Below are 22,449 nucleotides of genomic sequence, written 5' to 3' on the forward strand. Positions count from 1 at the left end.
AGAATTAGTGAGGACAAACTCACATGTAAAAATAGTAGTATAGTAGATTATGTTATTTGTAGTGTGCTTATGTTTAAATTATTTGAAAATTTTTACATACATGATTTTTGCAATTTATACTCTGATGTCCTCTGAGCTTAAAAGTCATTATCATATTGAAACTCGTCCAACCGTACAACCACGTGATGACAACAATACCCGGCAGTATAAATGGGACCCAGAACAAACAAAACATTGATACAGACAAACTGAACGAATTGCAGACAGAAATTTCACAGCTTAAAGAAACAACTGATACTTTACAGAGAGCAACATTAAACACATATCTAGTAAATTGTGTAACTTGTTCTTATCCGCAGCAGATTTGACTTTAGATGTTAAACGAAAACCAGGACTGACAAATAATCGCAATAATACAAAACCATGGTTCAACGCACAATGCAGAACGGCGAGAAGAAAATTCCACCTGGCTAAACGTATCCACAATAAATTCAGGATCCAAGAGAACTGTGAAAAACTTAGATCCATTAGTTAAGAATACAAAGCTACTATGAATGCATGTATTAAGGAACATAATGTCTCTGTCAAATCTAAATTAAAAAATGTAAAGAAAGGTGACCCTAAAGAATACTGGAAAATCCTTAATAGTCCGAGTAATAAATGTAAAACTTAAGTTGATATAAAAGCAATGTTTGATTATATGAACAAGGTCAATGAAGGCAATTGTGGTGATAATGGTCCAAATGATTGTGAATTTGTTCTTGAGGACACACATAACTTTGTTTTAAATGGTCAGATCACTGCGGACGAAATTTTACAAGCTGTCAGTAAGCTGAAAAATAAAAAAGCCCCAGGGTATGACAAAATATGTAACGAATATATATGTACTTCGGTATCTTGTGTTTTGCCATTGTATGTTGATTTTTTTTATTTATTTGATCTATGATTCATTTATAGTGCCTGAGGAATGGCTTATTGGTATTATTAAACCAATATACAAAAATAAAGGTGACCTGACCCTCCCAGAAAACTAAAGACCTATTACTTCATTAAGCTGTTTAGGCAAGTTGTTTACAACTATACTATGTGAACGTTTGAATATTTTTTCTGAGAGTGTAGAATTAATTACTGAGGCCCAAACGGGTTTAAGGAAAGGATACAGTACGGTAGAAAATGTATTACTTTTAGATTTTTTGTGCAAATTTATGATTTCTAGCAAGAAAAGACTTTACTGCGCTTTCATAGACTTCAAACAAGCACTTGACACCGTATGGAGATCGGGTTTACGGACCAAATTAATAAACAATTGTATAGGTGGTAAATGTCTTAGATTTATAAAGTCTATGTACAAAGGAATCAAATCAATGATTGGTATTGGACAAGACACTTCAGAATTTTTATGTGTAATATGGGGTTTAGGCAAGGTGAAAATTTATCACCATATCTTTTTTCTTTGTATATTAATGATTTAGAAAACTACCTTATACAAAATGGTATTAAAGGAGTTACTAGCCTCAGCGACAAACTGGAAACTGAGATGTATACCATGTTAAAACTTTTTATCCTTTTTTACGCTGATGACACGGTTATATTTTCGGAGAACCCAAACGATTTACAAAAATCACTGAACTTTTTTTCTGAATATTGTGATCTGTGGAAACTTCATGTAAACATTGAAAAGACTAAAGTATTAATCTTTTCCAAAGGTCGTGTTACATAAAATAATTTTTTTATACAGAGATGTACCTCTTGAAATTGTGAATGAATTTTTAATATCTTGGTGTTATTATGTCTCGTAGTGGATCTTTTAAAAGTACGAAAAAACATTTAACTGAGCAAGCCTCAAAAGCTATGTATGGTGTATTTAGAAAAATAAGATATTTTGATTTACCAATCGACTGTCAATTTGACCTGTTTGATAGTGTTATTAGCCCAATCTTATTTTATGGTTGTGAAGTGTGGGGCTATGAAAACACAGATATTTTAGAGAAAGTTCATCTAAAATTTTTGTTTTGAAATTTGTACGGCATATTAAGTCCAGTACCCCAAATTGTATGGTTTATGGGGAAACTGGGCGATATCCTTTGATAATCTTTATCAAGGTACGGATAATAACTTACTGGGCTAAACTTTTAGTTGCGCATGATAGTAAACGTACGCATATAATGTATCGTTATTTTTATAAATGTTTTTCTGAAGGTTCGTTTATGCACCCATGGTTGAAATATGTTAGAGATATTCTTAACTCATGTGGTCTTTCCTATGTCTGGATTAATAAAAGTTTTTCTAGTATCAAATGGCTAAAATCTATTGTTAAAGAGACACTCATAAATCAGTTTTTACAAGATTGGTACAGGAGTGTAGAAAATTCACCCAAATGTTTTAATTACAGAATCTTTAGGAAAAGCTTTAGACAGGAAATTTATCTTACGAAACTTCCAAATGATCCAAGATTCATATTTACAAAATTTAGAACCCGTAATCATAAATTACCTATTGAAACTGGGAGATGGAATAACATAGAAAGATGTCATAGAATTTGTTCATTATGTAATGTAATAAAAACACTTTGGGTGACGAATACCGCTATATTATGGAATGCCAGGCATTTTCTTTATTCCGCAACAAATTAATTTAAGAAAAATATTCAACAAATGTTAATACTTTTAAATTTGGGAACCTTATGAATACCAATGACATTGACTCATTAAAAAAATTGTCCATATTTGTTAAAAAAAAATATTAATACGATTTATTTAACTCTGTACTCTTCCTAACTTGACCTTGCATTTGTACATTTGTAAATATTTTTGTTTTTTGTACCTCATGTACCATTGATATGGTTTGAGAGAAATAAACATTCATTCATTCAATCTATTACACCCCCCCCCCCTTCGCCCGTTTTATTATCTTCATCCTTTAATAAGACGTCACTCATCCTCTTTAAAAAAAAAGCGGGAAAAAATAACGATTATACGACTATGTTTTACGTTTATGATGAATATATTTGACAACTTAAGAAAAACAAAACAAAATGTACTGCTCTAAATGCATTTATAGTAATAGTAAATGTACATATTTTTTTCCAGTCTCTTAATCGCATGTTGTTGTTTTTTTAAATAAGGAGTCTTATTTTTATTTCTTTAAATACTTCTGAGTGTAATTGGTTTAATCTAGTCTCTAACTATGCTCTCTCCAAAGGTATTTTTGCAGCACATTTTTATTAAATTATTTTATATTTATTAATACTCCGGGGTTTAAACGATTTTTATCGAATAGCATGAAAAAATCCCAAGATGTCTCCTTTGAAACGTCCCTCTAGCTTTTCAGGTTTCTATACACGACTAAAAACAATCTACTGGGATTCGACATAAAAGACTTAATAAGTATGGTCACGATTAGAGTTCTTAATGTTTGCAATGCTTAGGTAAGGCATTTTTAATAGGTAACCAAAATTTGAGTGTCATTCGTTGAGTTATAAGCAAGTTACAGAGCTTACAATTCTATGCTATGTAAACAAAGCTTTTGTTTACATTTTGAGTGTTGAAGTTAAAATTTCCAATTTTAGACCTAAAATGAATGTGTTAAAGTTTGGAATCCGTTTCTTTATGACTGAAATGAATAAAAAGATAGAAAAAATCAGCTTGAAAAAGTTTTTTTTATCGGTATATTGAGCCTATGTTAATAAAAAAACCCCAAAACAGGGCACGCGCCTTGTTTACATGGCATAGAATTGCGAGTGCTGTATTTTGCTTTTAACTCTACGACAGACTCATAAATTTAATTTGATCATTAAGAATGCATTCCTTAAGCATTGTAAATAATCAAAACAGAAAAAAAATTGGACTAAAATAGTGACACTGCCCCTTTACAATACCCCGGATAATAACAATATATTTGAACAGACTAAAGGCGTATAAGTGCTTTATCCTACAGGCACGCCATCTACATACATGTATATATGTATCATATTCATTTCACCCCAATTTTTGACAAAAAGTTCCCCCTTCCCATTAACCAGATCAGTTACACTCATAAATAGGGGTTTTTCAATGTAGTAAGATAAGGAAGTTATTTCACGAGCAAGACAGGATTTTTGATATATACACGAGTGCGGATCATGAGTAAAAAAAAATTCCGTCTCACGAGTGCGGGGCGTAACTTCCTTATCCAACTACTGGATTTTCAGTTTATTACATTTTCTCAGATTTTTGTTTAAAATACCCGTATTAGCCGTCTCTTGTTAAAGCTATCCGAAACAATGTTGCACGGGGAATATAGGTCCATAAGAAAGATACACAATTAATTTAACAATTAAACAACTTTAATGTATCATCATTAGAATAATTTCATTTAATCAAATAAATAGATCGCGCATGAATATCCAGGGAGAAATACTACCAAAAATATATCAAAATGGAGTTTTGAATTAAAAATAAATAGACTTTACATGTTTTAGCCGCTTTATTCAATGACATATTATCCGGTCATTATTTTTGTTGATTTTTAGCTCAACATCCAAGGTACTATGTACAACACAGACATGAACTTCATACTCGTGAGCATATTACTTCCTCATAGATCGCACTCAATTTTTTATGTGATTTAGAACGTTCAACACGATCCAAAATATATATATATAAAATGTAAAAGAACATAAATCACACACACACACACATACATACAATTAATAGACAATGTAAAGACAAGATATACATGTCGCCAGTTAATCATATCTCTTAAGTGAGTTGGTTTCAGAAACCAAAATTAAGAGGCGTTGGACGATACTGACGGCTTCTAAAGTAATTGCTGCAGTTTCTCTATGAGATCCACAAAGTGGCTCCGGTATGCAGGCTGATCATCCCAAAAATTCATCATTATATTGTAACAAGCCTTTGGTGTATTCTTCGGTGCTTCCATTCTGTAGCCTGTAAATGAAAAATCACGATAACAAATTATCAATCATCTTAAAAATCCATAAAGCGAAACACAAATTCCAAGCATATTATGAGTCGATCAAATAATAAGTTATCATTCTTTACGTATCACGAGGTGATTGAATACGGTTGGGGAAATAAATCCAATAGACTGATAAAGCCCAAAGAGTTTTTGGTAGATTTGATCACGCTCGACCGTAGTTGATCACCTCATAATATTCAAAGAATGATTCCCTTTTACTTATATTTATATTATATTCAGGAATTTATGATTAAACATGAAAAAAAGTCATTAATGAATTTTATTGTACGACAGTTTATACATCGATTCGTAGTGTCAATATAGACAAAGGCGATGGAAAATATAAATAGAAAGCTTTATATCCTATATCAGAAAATGCAAAGATCTAAATCAAAGGTACATAAACTAAGGTAAAAAATAAACTTTTGAATACAAACTAGAATTTGTAATTTGAATTTGATGTCTTTGAATATTGCGTCTCGCTATCTACCTTTTATAACTTTATCACGAGTTTCAATGTTACTCATTCCTGGATAAGGCACCATTCCGGGTGAAAATATCTCCCACATCAGGATTCCAAAACTCCAGACATCACTCAACAGTACGTAATTTCCTAAAAAAAAATTTAATTTAAAAAATTTAGCAAGCACATATTGTTCCATAGTTGAAGTTTTGAAATCACCTTCTTTTTAATTATAATTAATCATAATTAATCATAATTCATTTAATACGTCTACGTATACAATTCAGTAGCATTTTTTACAAAACAAAGAAAGGGTTTACAAAACTCCTACATATTTATGTCTACTTCTGAAAAGACGCAATTAATCTCTTAGATATTATAATTAAAGATCCCCAGAAGTTTGATCGACGGATCTTGACCCAAAGTGATATGGTTTAAAATACTACGTCAAAATAACGAAATATTTTATCATAAACAAATTCATTTTAATAGATTGCTTTAATTACCATACTGAGATCGACTTCGGAAATCTTTCTTGGCTAATATCGCTCTATCCTGTTATTTGTATAATTTAAAAATATAACCACCTTGTTTTTTTTTATTTTACATTGATCAATGTTTCCAACTTCCCCTATTATATGTTTTACATGTACCTGAAATGAAAGCTTCTGGGGCTGCCCACTTGATCGGAATCGTTTCCGACCTATCGGAGGAATATACCTCTCCCTTTTCTGTCATTGAGAATCCACAGATTTTGACAAAATGATCCCCAGTTACCAAACAGTTCCTTGCTGCTAAATCCCTTAAATTAAAAACACATTTAGTAATCGATGGATCCAAATCATGTCTTCTTATACAAGTATTGCATTTAATTAAAAAAATGGTTTTTTTGCCCAACTCGGTTGCCTTTAACATACATTGTTGGTGTTTGAGAAAATATATCAACCATATACAAATTTAAAAGCAGAACATTTATTGATAATAAATCAAAACCCCACAAACTCCACATTTGAGAGATTCATATTAATGAGGACATAAATATCAATTTGTTATCACTCTTTTATTTATCTTTCTCCTCTCTCTTTCTCTCTAAATAATTTGAAAACAGTGTGACCATTCGGCCTAGCAAGTTTTTGGTTTAAATATAAACAGTATACAGTTTAATCTGTAAAAATTAAAACAAAACTCATTTGTAACGTACACAGTTGAACCCACCTGTCTACTCGAATTATAAGCTTAAGTTAAACTAAACTTTGTGAACTAAGTCTATAATTATAACGTTATATTTCATAACGTTACTTACTGCCCGAAAACTGGAAGAAAATTGTTAAACTGTTAGACTAATTACTCCTAATTAAACTTTTATTATTACTTTATTACTTCACATTTTGATAAACGTTGTAAATAATGTTCACAACAAACCAATTTACTCATTAATTTAATCGAGAGAACTATTTTTGTCTTATACTGACCTTGACCCTTTTTCATATCAAATACATATGTATACTTGTATTGTTAATCTATTTCTGGTAATAATTCTACTCTGTTCGAAGACATAGTCGATTCGCAGTTTAAATACTTAAAAACTCGATATTTCTAAATACTTCAGTGTTCAAACGATGTTTATTCAAAAGTACGAAAAAAAATGACGAGATTTTTTCTTTGAAACGCCCTCTCTAGCTAATCAGGTTTTAATACGTGGCTAAATTAAAAGAGTCTAAAGAGCTTTTTCATTGCAACAGACATAAGAGTACCCGAATGACAGCATTGAAAGTTGACTTCCGCATGGAGAATATATGTCAACATTTCCCTTTATAAATCTCTGTAAGAAATCTGTTTTCGTTATTTTCCCGAGTAGAATGATAATATTTCGATGGTGATATCTTGGTTATTTTCCTTTTCATCGATATCAATTTTTTTAGGTATGTGAATTTTTCTTGAAAATCGTCCAAATGTGATGTAAACAATAACTTGGGACGGACAGATTATACCTATGAATGTACTTTTCCTGATGTAAATATGCCATTCCTTTTGCCACATGGAGACACATGCTTATTCTTTGTTTTGTTGATATGGATTTTCCCGTTTTTCTCAGATAATGCGGCAGCGAATCTTGTAAATTAAAAGAACATCATTCAATACAAACATGTCCTTGTCCTACTAATCTTGTTTTTCTTTTGCATGGTATCAGGATGATTTTGTTATAATTGTTATGCATCAGATGTTACCAGACATATACTCTATCACCAGTAGTACTGGCTTCTGTAGAGCTGAGTACCCCTTCAGCCGCACTACATTTGGATGGACCAGATGGCGCAGAAGCTCGACGTATCTGAATATTTGATTTTCTCTTTCCTCGCCGTGTATAACTAAAGACCCATGGTCACCAAATTGTCCTCTGTGTAAATTTAAGCCATTATCAATCTACAATTTCAATTGCCTTTTTTTAATGTTTAAATTGATTAATTTATATTGTTTTTTTTTATTGTGATTTTTATCTAGTATCTTAATTATACATCAAAAGTGACAACTACTTGATTTGTAACCCTAATAAATTGATGCCACTACATTTGATAACCATGTTATTTATTAATGTTATAATAAACAATTTTGAATATTGCTTTTTCTACCATCTGTTTGCATAAATAATTAAGCATTTACAGTCTCAATCTTTTGGCCCAGTGCAATTTTATCGTAGTCAAGCTGATAATGACTTCTATCTACAGGGGAACGTAATATGAAGTGTTTGTCTTTGACAAAAGTCTGCTCTCCTTTGCAAAGAAGTTGCTCAACAAAATCAATCAAAGTGGATCCATGGTCCATACTTATCTGAAAAATATTTTCAGCTCATATAGGTGTCATTACACTAATAATACTGAAAATGAAAATATTTACATCACATCATAAACTGCCCCTGGTTAAATCTTTTGAACATGAGTAAAAAACCCTGAACTGAACCAATATAAAAAATAAGTTGATCCGTAAGAGAATCGTTACATGTTACTCACTTTATTTAGCAAATCGCTAACTTGTATGTGACATAGGCGGTCATTTTGGTACGTTGAAAGAACAAAACAGTTTTTGTTTGTGCCTTTAGTTTTTTCACGGACGAGAAAATCTCCATTTTTCTTCAGAAGTTGATTTGCTTCTTCCCTTGTGATAAACCCATGAAACCAGGTTTGTAGTTCAAGGTTCTCTCCTCTGCTTAACACACTCTGTACAAAAAAGAATAAAATTAGATCTCGTTACGAGTAACGACTAGGTCTTCCGTCCTATTTGTTTTATATGATACAATGAAATATCAATACTCTCTGCCAAATCTGAGATCCTGGCGAAACTAGGGTTTCTTGGTTCGAGACCGGAAACGGACGAACGAAAGTGATTAATGAAAATAAAAGCTGGTTTTTTTTTATACATTTGCATAGTTTACATCACTGTTTATCATGCACCAAAGACAATCGGTTAAACTTGTTAAAAACATGAATTGTTTGAACTCTTCTGGTGAGTACCGGAAGTGACGGTTGACAAAGTAAAACCCGTTAAACACATCTCCAATCCATTGTCATTTATAAAAGTTCGTGTCTCAATCATTACAGTGACTAAAATTTCGCGGGTAGCAAGTTTGTAAAAAGGAAAGGTACCTAAGATATTTGATATAACCAACCGGAAGTAGAATATGTTTGCTTATTTAAGATAAAAAATAAGGAAAAAAAATTAAGTGCTTCCAGTGACAACCGTTTTTGAGATCTCGTGGAGTCATTGTTTTTTGTCTCTTGATATGAAACGGACAAACGGAAATGCTCAGTGCAAATAAAAAGTTAATATTTCTTGAACATTAGACACTTTGTACTTATTGTTTATCAATTTTACTAAAATTATCAATGAAAAACAGTTAAACTTTCAAACAGCTTGATTTGTTTGAACCCTTACGGTGAGGACCGGAAATGACGGTTGACAAAATGAAAGCGATTAAACGCATTTTCTATTAATGTCTATTATCTATATGTTTCGTGTATTGATCACTTGATTTTCTGAAATCTCGTGGGTAAAACATTTATTTAAAAAACGCTTTCTGAGATATTTGAGATATCTAACCGGAAGTAGAATTTTTTGTTTTTTTTAACATCGGATACTTGACATATATAAGGAATATTACATATATTTCATTTCTATATGAAACGAATTAAATGCGAAAAAAAATAATTTTTGATGTGCCTCCGGTAACAACCGGAAGTTATGACAAACAAAAAATAGTTTAAAGTCTGAATGCTCAAGTCCTTAGCATTTTTTAGATCTCGATGTCACAAGCTTTATGTCGCGGGAAAGGAAACGGACGACAGGAAATGAACTTTGAAAAAATAAAAAATGAATACTGGAGATTTTTTCTATCACTCCTGAAAATTTCAAGAAAATCTATCGAGTCATCTCAGAGAAATCGTGTGTACAAAAAAGGGGAACAAAATTTGTACCCAATTTTCGAGCCATAGTGACCTCTTAAGAATGGCACCACTGGCGTAAAACAAAAAAACTGGCACAACTTCAGACTATGGTCTACCTATCCTGAAAATTTCATATTCATATCTCAGATACTTTGTGAGAAGAAGCGTGCACAAAATGTGTCGAAAAAGTTACAAAACCAGCAATAAATTGATACAGGAAGTGACGATGGCAAACATATTAAAAACGAAATAAATTCAGATCACTTCAAATCATCTGTGAAAAAATGGTGTAAATCTGTTCGATAGTTTTTGAGAAATCGCATGCACAAAATTTATGGAAAAAAATAAGAAGAAGAAGATACTGTACGAAAATTATAAAGTCTTCAGTTGGAAACGGAAGACCTTAATTAGTGAAAACCTGATCGTAAATGTATCAACAGCTCGTAGAATCATGGTATTTAACGAAAGCTGATTTTTGTTTGAGAAAAATATCATACTAGTGTATATATATTTATATATTTAGCATTGAGTTCAATATAACATTTGAATGTTAACTAACTGTACATCTATACGTTAGAAATAAATCATATTCACTCACTTTTTCTTCTATATCGAGAAGTGTGCCAAACAGGGATGATACATCATTTTCGTCAATTGCTGCATTTCGTTAAGACAATGCTTTCTTTTTTAGATCCACAGGACATGGGTAAACCTTGTATTTTAATCCTTTAAATATCAAAATTTCTTTGGGATCGTTTCTTTCGAGTATAGATCGGGCATTTTGAATGAGCATGGACATCTCTTTTTCCAACTTAGCATTTTGATTTGCTTTTTCTAAATTATCTGCCTTGTGTTTTGATGCTTGGGCTCTTAAGTCATTGCCAGCTTTCTTTACCGCTTGGAAAATTAAATCCTCTTGAACGCAAATCTTTCTCATCGTTTTTTCAAAGTCCTTTTCGTAATCCTCCGTTTTCTCTTTTTGAAATTCCGGCAAAACCGTGCTTTCCATTTCTTGGATGTCGTTCAAAATGTCTACCTTTTTCCTTTCTAGAAATTCGTCGAATGATACGAGAGTATGTTGTTTGTGTTTATCAATGACACATTTAGCACAGATGGGGATTAGGCAATCATTGCAATAAATCTCACAAACTGATTTGCTATGGTCCAAACATTCAACGCGTGTCACAATGTCTGTTGATGTCTGCGAAGTCAAGCCTACAATTTCATGTGTGGTCCCTTTATCGGATAAATGTTTTGGTGTACATTCCAGACAAAGTGTTAACTGACAAAGTCGACAGAGGTGGTCACCAGGATTTTCACATAGATTACAACGAACTATGTCTTGTGCAAATGTGATAGATGTCGTCATTTTTCATAATCTACAAACAAATGTATGTTTCTGTTAACACTAATTAAAGTTGTTAAAAGCAAGTGTTTGTTTCTATAAGCGTTATTTAAAGGTATTACAATAAATATGGATTTCTTTTTTAGCTGAGCGTTTAATCCAATGCGTTGAGAGATAATACACTCTTGAGCAAAGTTATTTAGAATGCATGTGTTATCACGAACAAAATTGGTTACGTAATTTTTTTCAGTCCCACATTAAAAACACTAGAATGACTTTTTGGTGTTTTTTTGGGTTTGATTTCAGGCTTTCATTAATTTGTGAAACGTGTAACTACGCATAAATATATATTTTTGAATTATGTTACTGCCAAAAATCTGACAAAAAAGCTGAAACACAGAATAACGTTTCTGTATGAATATATTTCTTTGGGATGATTGAGATATATCAGTTACAAATTTTATAATTACCTCTCTTCAAAAATATTTTCCAACGGCAAAATTATAACTGTGCAATGTAATTCACAATTTTTCATTCAAAATAAAACTATATTGCTTACAGAAAAAGATTAGGACCTGTATACGATACGCATTTTTTGGCTTTTCAGAATCAATGTTTTATTTTATAAATATATATTTCAATATTTTTTTTCATGAAAGAGATTACAATTTTTTTTATTATGTTTTGTTTTGAGTAGAAAACTAACAGCTATGCCTTTATTAAAAGTTAAGAACATTTTCATCGAAATATATCGTTGATTATGAACTTATTTTGCAAATAAATGAACACGTTAAAACTACATGTTTAAAAACAAACTTTACACTTACATTAAATGATAACCCCCATTGGCCTCCTTTAGAGATCTCCGTGTAGAGTGAGTTGTTTTAACCTTAAAACAGTGTTTATATTTAGTTTATATATTGTTACAAACAAACCGAGTAATTCCCTAACTCTCATGACTAAGCTAATAGCTTCTTGTAAGTTTTTGAAGTGTTTCACTCATATTTACATCAAATAATCTCAACACGTAATTTTTTGATGATGTGTGACGTACGCAAGCAGTACACTAAGTATTGTTTTTAAGAGGGTTCGATGGTCGTGGCCATTTGTAGAGTGTTTTAATCTCCTGAACAAGAAGAGCGCTGGATAAAGATATAAGACCTTTTTAAAATTTTAAAGCTAAAATATCTGAACACTATCTTTACTAAACGTTGATTTATAGTCAAAATATTACATGTCAAAGGTAAAGTCAGATCTGACGGTTAATTTGTTAACCACCAAGCCTCGTTAAAAGACTCATAAAACTAATTAATAACAGTTCTTTTTCTCTAATTAATAATTGACTGTGTTGTTATATTTACATACACATTTATTGTACTCCTTTGATGTCGGCAGCAAGAGTAGCATACAAAGACTGCGATTTTCAATTTTTCAGAATATGCATTTCATTCTAATATGTTAGTATTTTTTATTTTTTTTATAATTTATTAACTGACATTCCTAGTGTGCTTTGCAGATGGATTGTAAAGTGCACTGAAATTTCTTAGAAAAAAAGAGAACAACATTTCACTGATGAAAGCTTAATTGAACAAATAAACATAGTATTATTATATAAGCTTCTTTCACAAGAAGCAAAAAAATCAATGAGTAATGTTGACTACTTCTATTTTGATCAAATACAAATTAAAAAAGAAACACTAATAATTTAGAAATATGATGGACGAAACAATGATGAGCTATGTTGATGAATTTATTTTACATTATATTACTTGTTAATATTTTTCGTTTTGCAGTAAACCCTTTAAGCGTCCGGAAATTTGCATTAAGTTCACTTCTGTACCATACATACTATATGCACAGCAACTAAAAACACAAAAGTGTCGACTCGGGCGAAAATCCAGAAGGGAAATTCATAGAAAAACCTTCATGGAGTTTAATGAAAATTGAATGCTATTTATTCGTGGAATACATCTTTCACATTAGAAAAACGAAACAACAGTATAAAAAAGCCAAATGGGATGGTAGGTCAAAAATGTAGTTCATGGTATATGACGTATACGACAAACCGAACACCACTCTATAACTCGTCTTCACTTAAGTATGGTGAAAAAAACCCATCGAACATTTTGATTTTAATCACCACACTTCCTCAATGCTGGTGTGTATTTTTAAAGCTTATTTTTAACAGCATATCCCATATATAAGATATCATACACCCGCATATTACGAAAGCTAGCAGCAGTTTCATGAGTAAAACAGAACAAAATTTAATAGGGATGTGCGGCCATCGTGTACATTTGAGGATAAGAATGTAAGCACTAATTGAATTGGCTTGTTTCTGTCCGAAACTGACCAAATCTGTTGCCAAAAGATACAAAAGCAATATATATATATATATATATATATATATATATATATATATATATATATATATATATATATATATATATATATATATATATATATATATGACATTCTACACGTTGTTTTGATAATAACTCTACATCTGACTCACAAAATTTTATTTGATCATATGGAATGCCTTCCTAAAGCATTGTTAATAATAAAAATAGAAGAAAAAAAAAGAATTTGACCCAAATCGTAACACGGCCCCTTTAGAATCCCCGGATAATAACGTTAAAAGATTGTGCAAAATGTGCTATTTCTGAAAAGAGTAAAGATTACCACATGTCTAATAATAAATCCGAGTAAGGAATTTATTCTTGTAAATCTTCCCAGATAAATAGAAATGAACTTTCAATGAGGAAATCTCGGGTTTCGGTAGGTTTATTTCATTAGAATCTCCCAAAAGAGGCGACAACAATATCTTTTGACAGACTATAGGCGTATAAATTTTTTATTCTACATGCATGCCATCTACATACATGTATATATGTATCATATTCATTTCACCCTAATTTTTGACAAAAAGTTTCCCACATTAACCCGATCAGTTACACTCATAAAAAGAGGAATTTCAAAGTAGTAAATAAGGAAGTCATTTTACGAGTTACATTTTTAACTTCTTAAAAACTACAAGGCTAATGTTACCATTTTTAGTGTGAGGTATATCTATGGTAAGAGGAATCTAAATTGTGAAATTCATGACTCTACCAACCCCGGGGCACAATAGGTGGGGCCAAATATGCAAAAATCCCCTAAATTTTCAAAAATCTTCTTCTCTACTCCTACACATGTGAGGAAAAACTGGTTGCATGACTATGATACCCTCTACCAAAATTGTGAAATTCATGGCCCCTGTTTCAGTGGTTCAGGTTCCAGGATGGTCCCAAAATGGCTATATAGTTAGAATGTATTAAATGATATGTTAAAAAACTAAATGCATGATTATAATTTCTATGAAGCTCTCGACCAAAATTGTGAAATTGATGACCTCTGTGTCAGGGATTCAGGCTCTAAGTTGGGTCCAATATGGCCATATGCATGTTGTTAAAATGTATAAAATCTTCTTCTCTACTCCCATATATTTGTTAAAAACTAAATGCCTGGTTATAATGTCCATGAAGCCTTATACCAAAATCTTTAAATTAATGATCCCTGTATCAGGTGTTAATGCTCTAGGGTTGGACCAATATGGCCATATAGTTAAAATTTATTAAATCTAAAAAAAATCTTCTTTACTTCAACACATGTGGGCAAAAAACTGAATCCATGGTTTTGATGTCTACTAACTCCTCTACTTAAATGGTGAAATTCATGGCCTTTGGGTCGTTGGGGGTGGGGGTGGGGGGGGCAATATGGTAAAATAATGTTAATGCTTATACATGTGATGTTAAAAATCTTCTCTATTCTCAACCTACGTTTTGAATAACTGACTTCATAATTATAATTATGTTTACCTGGAAGTCCTCTACTAAAATTTGAAATTTCATATCCCCTGAAGTATGGGTTTTTACTCTAAGGCTGGGCCAAAATGGATGTATAGGTGTTTATGCATATAATGTTTAAAAATTATCTTTCTCACTCCCACACACCTAAAAGGAAAACTGAATTTATGATTTTTAGACCAGATCTACCAGACCAGTTTTTCTCCCAAATTATAGGTTCCATAGTTTTTTTGAAACATTTCTGGTAGGGAGATGGTCGCCATTACAAATTTATAATTTTTATTCTCAAGGGTGAAACATGATTAAAAGCATATTTGAGACTCCTCTACAAGTTTGTGTATAGGTTTTATGATATTCAGGTGACCGTTAAGACCTATTTGTCTCTTGTTAATATTTTCACGAATGTGAAGCATGAGTGAAAAGATAAAAAAAATCCTGTCTCACGCGTGCAGGGCGTAACCTTGTATTCAACTGAAAAATATTAGGTTTCAGTTTATTACATTTTTTCAGATAGTTGTTTAAAATACTCGAATTGTCTGTCTCTTGTTGAAGCTATCCAAAACAATGTTGCACGGGGAATATAAGTCCATAAGACAGATACACAAAATGATTTACACAATAAATTTAACAATCATTAGGATACTTTCATTTAATTACATGAATAGATCATGCATGAATATCAAAATACAAAATACTACCATAAACATATCAAAATGAAGTTTTGAATTGAAAATAAATAGACGTTACATGTTTTTAGCCGCTTTATTCAATGACATATTATCCGGCCATTATTTTCGTAGATTTTTGGCTCAACATCCTAGTTACCCTGTACAACACAGACATGAATTTCATACTCGTGAACATATTACTTCCTCATAGATCGCACTCAATTTTTTATGATTTAGAACGTTCAACACGATCCAAAATATATATAAAAAATGTATAAGAACATAAATCACACACACATAATTAATAGACAATGTAAAGGCAAGATATACATGTCGCCAGTTAATTATATCTCTAAAGTGAGTTGATTTCAGCAACCAAAATAAGGAAATGTTGGACGATACTGACGGCTTTTAAAGTAATTGCCGCAGTTTTATTACGAGATCTTCAAAGTGGCTCCGATATGCAGGCCGTTCTTCCCAACAATTCATCATTATATTGTAACAAGCCTTTGGTGTATTTTTCGGTGCTTCCATTCTGTAGCCTGTAAATGAAAAATGACAATATACAAATAGTGCCTGTTTGGGATGGTTACTGTTGAAATTGACCCCCGAGAAAACCATTGTCAACCGACGCGAAGCGGAGTTTGACAATGGTTTTCGAGTGGTGTCAATTTCAATAGTTACCCTCCCAAACAGGGCCTTTTTTTTACTATACTGAATGTCTTAATTTTAAAGAGAGTTTTACTGTTTTTATATAGAAATGAAGTGAATTCTACGACGAACCGTTCGCGCATAATTTACGCGCATGTAACAATTCGTTGTGTTACCCGCTGCCAAGTGTGTTGCTAACGCTAAGGGTAATAGAACGGATAACCAACTGCGTCTAAACCGATCAGATTACAGTATTTAACTTGAATGTATAATAATAATAATAAATTGTCAACCATCTAAAAAATCCATAAAGCGAAATACAAATCCAAGCAGTGCAACACGGATCTCTGAAATAAGTTATCATTCTTTACGTATCATGAGGTGATTGGATAAGGTTTGGGAAATAGAACCCAAAAGAACTGATAAAGCCCGAAGAGTTTTGAGGTAGATTTGATCACTCCAAACCGTTTGATCACCTCATAATATTCAAAGAATGATTCTCGATTACTCATATTAATATTATTTTCAGCATTTATACGATTAAATGTTAAAAAGTTCACAGGTAAAATTTATTGTACTATAGTTACATTGATTACTGTGGAATCATTTAATTCGTGGTGGCTCAATTTACGTGGTATTCGTGGGTAGCCCTTGCCCACGAATTTATATCCTCAACGAAAAAAATTAGAAAGAGTATTCTTTTTTACTAAAAAGGAAAACTGACGCACCCACGAAATTAAATCCTCACGAATAAGTAAAAAACCAACAACCCACGAAAATTGGCCCCCATGAATTTAAATGATTCCACAGTAGTTGTGTCAACATAAACAAAGGCAATGGAAAATGTAAATAGAACGCTTCATATCCTAGATCAGACAATGCAAAGATCTAAATCATAGGAATATAAACAAAGGGAAAAAACTTTTTGAATACAAACTAGAATTTGTGATTTGAATTTGATGTCTTTGAACAATGAATAACTCTGTCTACCTTCTGTTACTTTATCTTTAGTCTCCTTGCCACTCATTCCTAGATAAGGTTCAGTTCCTGACGAAAATATCTCCCACATCAGGATTCCAAAACTCCAGACATCACTCAACAATATAAAATTCCCTAAATTGTGAGAGTTTGTTTTTTAAGTTTCAAAAATATAGCACGCACATATTGTTACAAACGTGAATTTTTAAATTCTTAATTTTTTTTTTAATTATAACCTTTTCCATTTAAGTACATGCAAAATTTAGTAGCGCTTTCTTGAGAACAAGGAAAAGGCTTACAAAACTCCTGCATAATGTTGTCTACTTCTAGAAAAAGACGCAATCATTTTTTTTAGACATTATAATAAAAAATCTCCAGGAGTTTGATCGGCGGATCGTAACCCAAAAGTATCATAGTTTAAAATACTATAGATTGATTTAATTAACTAACTGAGACCGACATAGGAAATCTTCTTTTGATAATATTGTATTTATCAAGTTTTTATCCAGTTTTTTTTTTATAATTTAAGAAAGTAACTGCTTTATTTTCTTATTTTTTGATCTATCAATGTTTCCTATTCCTATTATATGCTTTACATGTACCTGAAATGAAAGCTTCTGGGGCTGTCCACTTCACCGGTAAAGTTTCCGACCTATCGTAAGAATAAACCTCTCCCTTTTCTGTCATCGAGAATCCACAGATTTTGACAAAACCCTCATCAGTTACCAAACAGTTCCTTGCTGCTAAATCCCTAAAATGAAAAACACAACTAATCGATTGATCTAAATCATGTATATTTAAAAAAAACCGTTTTGAATACTGTGCATGTTTCCCCAGTGAAATATTAAAAATTGTCTCAACGTGACGAAAACAATAATTTTGTACGGACAGATTATACCTATGAATGTATTTTTCCTGATGTAAATAAGCCATTCCGTTTGCCACATGAAAACACATGCGTATTCTTTGTTTTGTTGATATTGATTCACCCTTCTCTCTCAGATAATGCAGCAGCGAGTCTTGAAAGTTTATAGAACATCGTTATATATACAGTCTGACTTGTATTGTGTTTGAGATCGAAAATGAATTCTGTATACATAATCTATAATACATTTATATAAATCATCAGAAAGATAACATTATGATTATCTGAACTATTAATAATATATCAATTTACATTCCTTGATAGCAATATGATGATGATGAATAGCTATAAAATGTTAAGACCATTTATCCTAGAAAACAAGTCTTACAGCATGCGCATCGTTATAATTGTTATGCATCAGATGTTACCAGGCATATAATGTAACAGCAGCAGTACTGGCTTCTGTAGAGCTGAATACCCCTTCAGCCGTACTATATTTGGATGGACCAGATGGCGCAGAAGCTCGACGTTTATGAATATTTGGTTTTCCCTTTCCTCGCCATGTATAACTAAAGATGCATGGTCACCAAATTTTCCTTTGTGTAAATCTAGGCAATTATTATTCTACAATATTAATTGCCTTTTTTAAAATATTCAAATTGATTAATTTACATTGATATTTAATTGTTATTTTTCTAGTATCTTAATTATACATCAAAAGTAAGTGACAACTACTTGATTTTTAAATTAAATTAATGAATTGATGCCACGTAATTTGATAACCATGTTTTCATTAATGTTTTAATAAATAATATTGTATATTTCTTTTTCTACCATCTCTTTGAATAAATGTTTAAGCACTAACAGTCCCAATCTTTTGGCCCAGTGCAATTTTATCGTAGTCAAGTTGATAATGACTTCTATCTATGGGGAATCTTAATTTCATGCGAGTGCCATTAGAAAAGATCTGTTCTTCTGTGCACTGTAGATGCTCAATTAACTCAACCAAAGTGGGTTCATGGTCCATACTAATCTGAAAAATATTTTCAGCTCAAATTGGTGTCATTATAGTAATAATAATGATAAAGAACATATTCATATCATATCATAAACTGCCCCTGGTTAACGACCTCCGATGTCTGATAACTCTAAATTATCCGGAATTTGTTTATCTGTAACAAAAATCTGCTTTTTTTATATACAGATTTAGTTAGTCTTGAAGTGATAATAATTTTCTAAGACATTTAACGAACTGATTGGCTTATTGGCTTCACGGAGACCTATTATGAAGAGGTACAGGGGTTCGAGTCACCGTTGCACCGGTACAACCTTTTTTTTGGATTTTTTATTTCAATTTGTATACGTAATCTATTTCATTATATTCATCGTGGCCAAATTACAAAAACTTCGTAAAATACATCGATACCATAAACATTTTCTCTTTAATTTGTTTTGATTATAAAACTTGAAGGATAAATATAATTTTTAAGATAAAAAAAATTAGGCTGAGAATCCGATTACCTTATATAATTAGTATTTTGAACATGATTAATAAACCCGAACTGAAGAAATATAAAAAATAAATTGATCATTTAGAGAGAAGCTAAATGTTACTTACTTCTATTTTAGGCAAATCGAAAACCTTTATGTGATTTGGACAGCCATTTTGAAACGTTGAAAGAACAAAACAGTCTTTCTTTGTGTCTTTTATTTTTTCAAATACAAGGAAATCTCCATTTTTCTTCAGAAGTTGATTTGCTTCTTCTCTTGTAATAAACCCATGAAACCAGGTTTGTAGGTTAAGGTTTTCTCCTCTACGTACTACAATCTATACAAAAAGGATATAAAATTGGTGAACACCTTATCGTAAATGCATCAGCAGATTGTAGGATAATGCTATGTAACGACAGTTAATTTTTGTTTATTTAAATATATATATATATATATATATATATATATATATATATATATATATATATATATATATATATATATATATATATATATATATATATATATATATATATATATATATATATATGTGTGTGTGTGTGTGTGTGTGTGTGTGTGTGTGTGTATTTACTAAACTATAGATTTAAGCCGTAGGAATTATTCATTTTAACTCACCTTCTCTTCTGTGTCGAGAAGTGTGCCAAACAAGGATGATAAAACTTTTTCGTCGATTGCTGCATGTCGTAAAGACAATGCTTTCTTTTTTAAAACCACAGGACATGGGTAAACCTTGCAATTTAATCCTTTAAAAGTTAAGATTTCTTTTGGATCGTTTCTTTTGAGTAATGCTCGGGCATTTTGAATGAGCATGGACATCTCTTTCTCCATATTAGCATTTTGATTTGCCTTTTCTAAATTGCCTGCCTTGTGTTTTGATGCTTTGGCTCTTAAGTCATTGCCAGCGTTCTTTACAGCTTGGCAAATTAAATCCTCCTGAACGCAAATGTTTCTCATCGTTTTGTCAAAGTCCTCTTCGTATTCCTCCACTTTCTCTTTTTGAAATTCCGGCAAAACCGTGCTTTCCATTTCTTGGATGTCGTTCAAAATGTCTCCTTTTTTCCTTTCTAGAAATTCGTCTAATGATATGAGAGTGTGTTGTTTATGTTTATCAATGACACATTTGGCACAAATGGGAATGAGGCAGTCATTGCAGTAAATCTCACAAACAGATTTGCCATGTTTCACACATTCAACGCGTGTCTCAATGTCGGTTGATGTCTGCGAAATCAAGGCTACAATTTCATGTGTGGTCCCTTTATCGGATAAATGTTTTGGTGTACATTCCAGACACAGTGTTAACTGACAAAGTCGACAGAGGTGGTCACCAGGATTTTCACATAGATAACAACGAACTATATCTTGTGCAAATATGATAGATGTCGCCATTTTTCATAATCTAAAAACAAATGTATGTTTCTGTTTACACTAATTAAAGTTGTTAAAAGCAAGTGTTTGTTTATATAAGCGTTATTTAAAGGTATTACGATAAATATGGATTTCTTTTTTAGCTGAGCGTTTAATCCAATGCGTTGAGAGATAATACACTCTTGAGCAAAGTTATTTAGAATACATGTGTTATAACGAACAAAATTGGTTACGTAATTTATTTCAGTCCCACATAAAAAGCACTAGAATAACTTTTTGGTGTTTTTTTTTTGTTTGCTTTCAGGCTTTCATTATTTTGTGAACCGTGTAACTACGCATAAATATATATTTTTGAATTATGCTACTGCCAAAAATCTAACAAAAAAGCTGAAACACAGAATAGCGTTTTTGTATGAATATATTTCTTTGGTATGATTGAGATATATCAGTTACAAATTTTATAATTACATCTCTTCAAAAATATTTTCCAACGGCAAAATTATAACTGTGTAATGTAATTCACAATACTTTGTTTTAAGCGATTTTCATTCAAAATAAAACTATATTGCTTACAGAAAAAGATAAGGACCTGTATACGATACGCATTTTTTGGCTTTTCTGAATCAATAAGTTTTATTTTATAAATATATATTTCAATATTTTTTTTCATGAAAGAGATTACAATGTTTTTTTATTATGTTTTGTTTTGAGTAGAAAACTAACAGCTATGCCTTTATTAAAAGTTAAGAACATTTTCATCGAAATATATCGTTGATTATGAACTTATTTTACAAATAAATGAACACGTTAAAACTACATGTTTGAAATCAAACTTTACACTTACATTAAATGATAACCCCCATTGGCCTCCTTTAGAGATCTCCGTGTAGAGTGAGTTGTTTTAACCTTAAAACAGTGTTTATATTTAGTTTATATATTGTTACAAAGTTAAATATCTTGCAAACCTAGTAATTCCCTAACTCTCATGACTAAGCTAATAGCTTCTTGTAAGTTTTTGAAGTGTTTCACTAATATTTACATCAAATAATCTCAACACGTAATTTTTTGATGATGTGTGACGTACGCAAGCAGTACACTAAGTATTGTTTTTAAGAGGGTTCGATGGTCGTGGCCATTTGAAGAGTGTTTTAATCTCCTGAACAAGAAGAGCGCTGGATAAAGATATAGGAACTTTCTAAAATTTAAAAGCTAAAATATTTGAACACTATCTTTACTAAACGTTGGTTTATAGTCAAAATATTACATGTCAAAGGTAAAGTCAGATCTGACGGTTAATTTGGTAACCACCAAGCCTCGTTATAACATTCATAAAACTAATTAATAACAGTTCTTTTT

At 31.5% G+C, this 22,449-nt stretch overlaps 2 protein-coding genes across 2 annotated transcripts; both read right to left on the reverse strand.

Moving 5' to 3' along the window:
• Nucleotides 1-4,306: 4,306 nt before the first annotated feature.
• Nucleotides 4,307-12,136, reverse strand: LOC128186641 (tyrosine-protein kinase receptor Tie-1-like). Its single transcript, XM_052856477.1, has 9 exons — nt 12,034-12,136; nt 10,460-11,240; nt 8,431-8,637; nt 8,084-8,251; nt 7,651-7,846; nt 7,414-7,534; nt 6,076-6,224; nt 5,450-5,572; nt 4,307-4,928 (listed from the first exon to the last, which is right to left on the reverse strand). The coding sequence occupies exons 4-9, from the start codon at nt 8,243-8,245 to the stop codon at nt 4,798-4,800; spliced, it is 882 nt and encodes a 293-aa protein (XP_052712437.1). The 5' UTR covers nt 8,246-8,251; nt 8,431-8,637; nt 10,460-11,240; nt 12,034-12,136; the 3' UTR covers nt 4,307-4,797.
• Nucleotides 12,137-15,492: 3,356 nt separating this feature from the next.
• Nucleotides 15,493-22,097, reverse strand: LOC128188975 (tyrosine-protein kinase Fer-like). The gene is made up of 9 exons (XM_052860329.1): nt 21,938-22,097; nt 20,344-21,124; nt 19,835-20,044; nt 19,082-19,249; nt 18,645-18,840; nt 18,250-18,370; nt 17,954-18,102; nt 17,364-17,486; nt 15,493-16,264 (listed from the first exon to the last, which is right to left on the reverse strand). The coding sequence occupies exons 2-9, from the start codon at nt 21,112-21,114 to the stop codon at nt 16,134-16,136; spliced, it is 1,869 nt and encodes a 622-aa protein (XP_052716289.1). The 5' UTR covers nt 21,115-21,124; nt 21,938-22,097; the 3' UTR covers nt 15,493-16,133.
• Between the last annotated feature and the right edge of the window lie 352 nt (nt 22,098-22,449).

The sequence above is a fragment of the Crassostrea angulata genome, chromosome 6 (assembly GCF_025612915.1).
Source record: "Crassostrea angulata isolate pt1a10 chromosome 6, ASM2561291v2, whole genome shotgun sequence".
NCBI classification, from domain to species: Eukaryota; Metazoa; Mollusca; class Bivalvia; order Ostreida; family Ostreidae; genus Magallana; species Magallana angulata.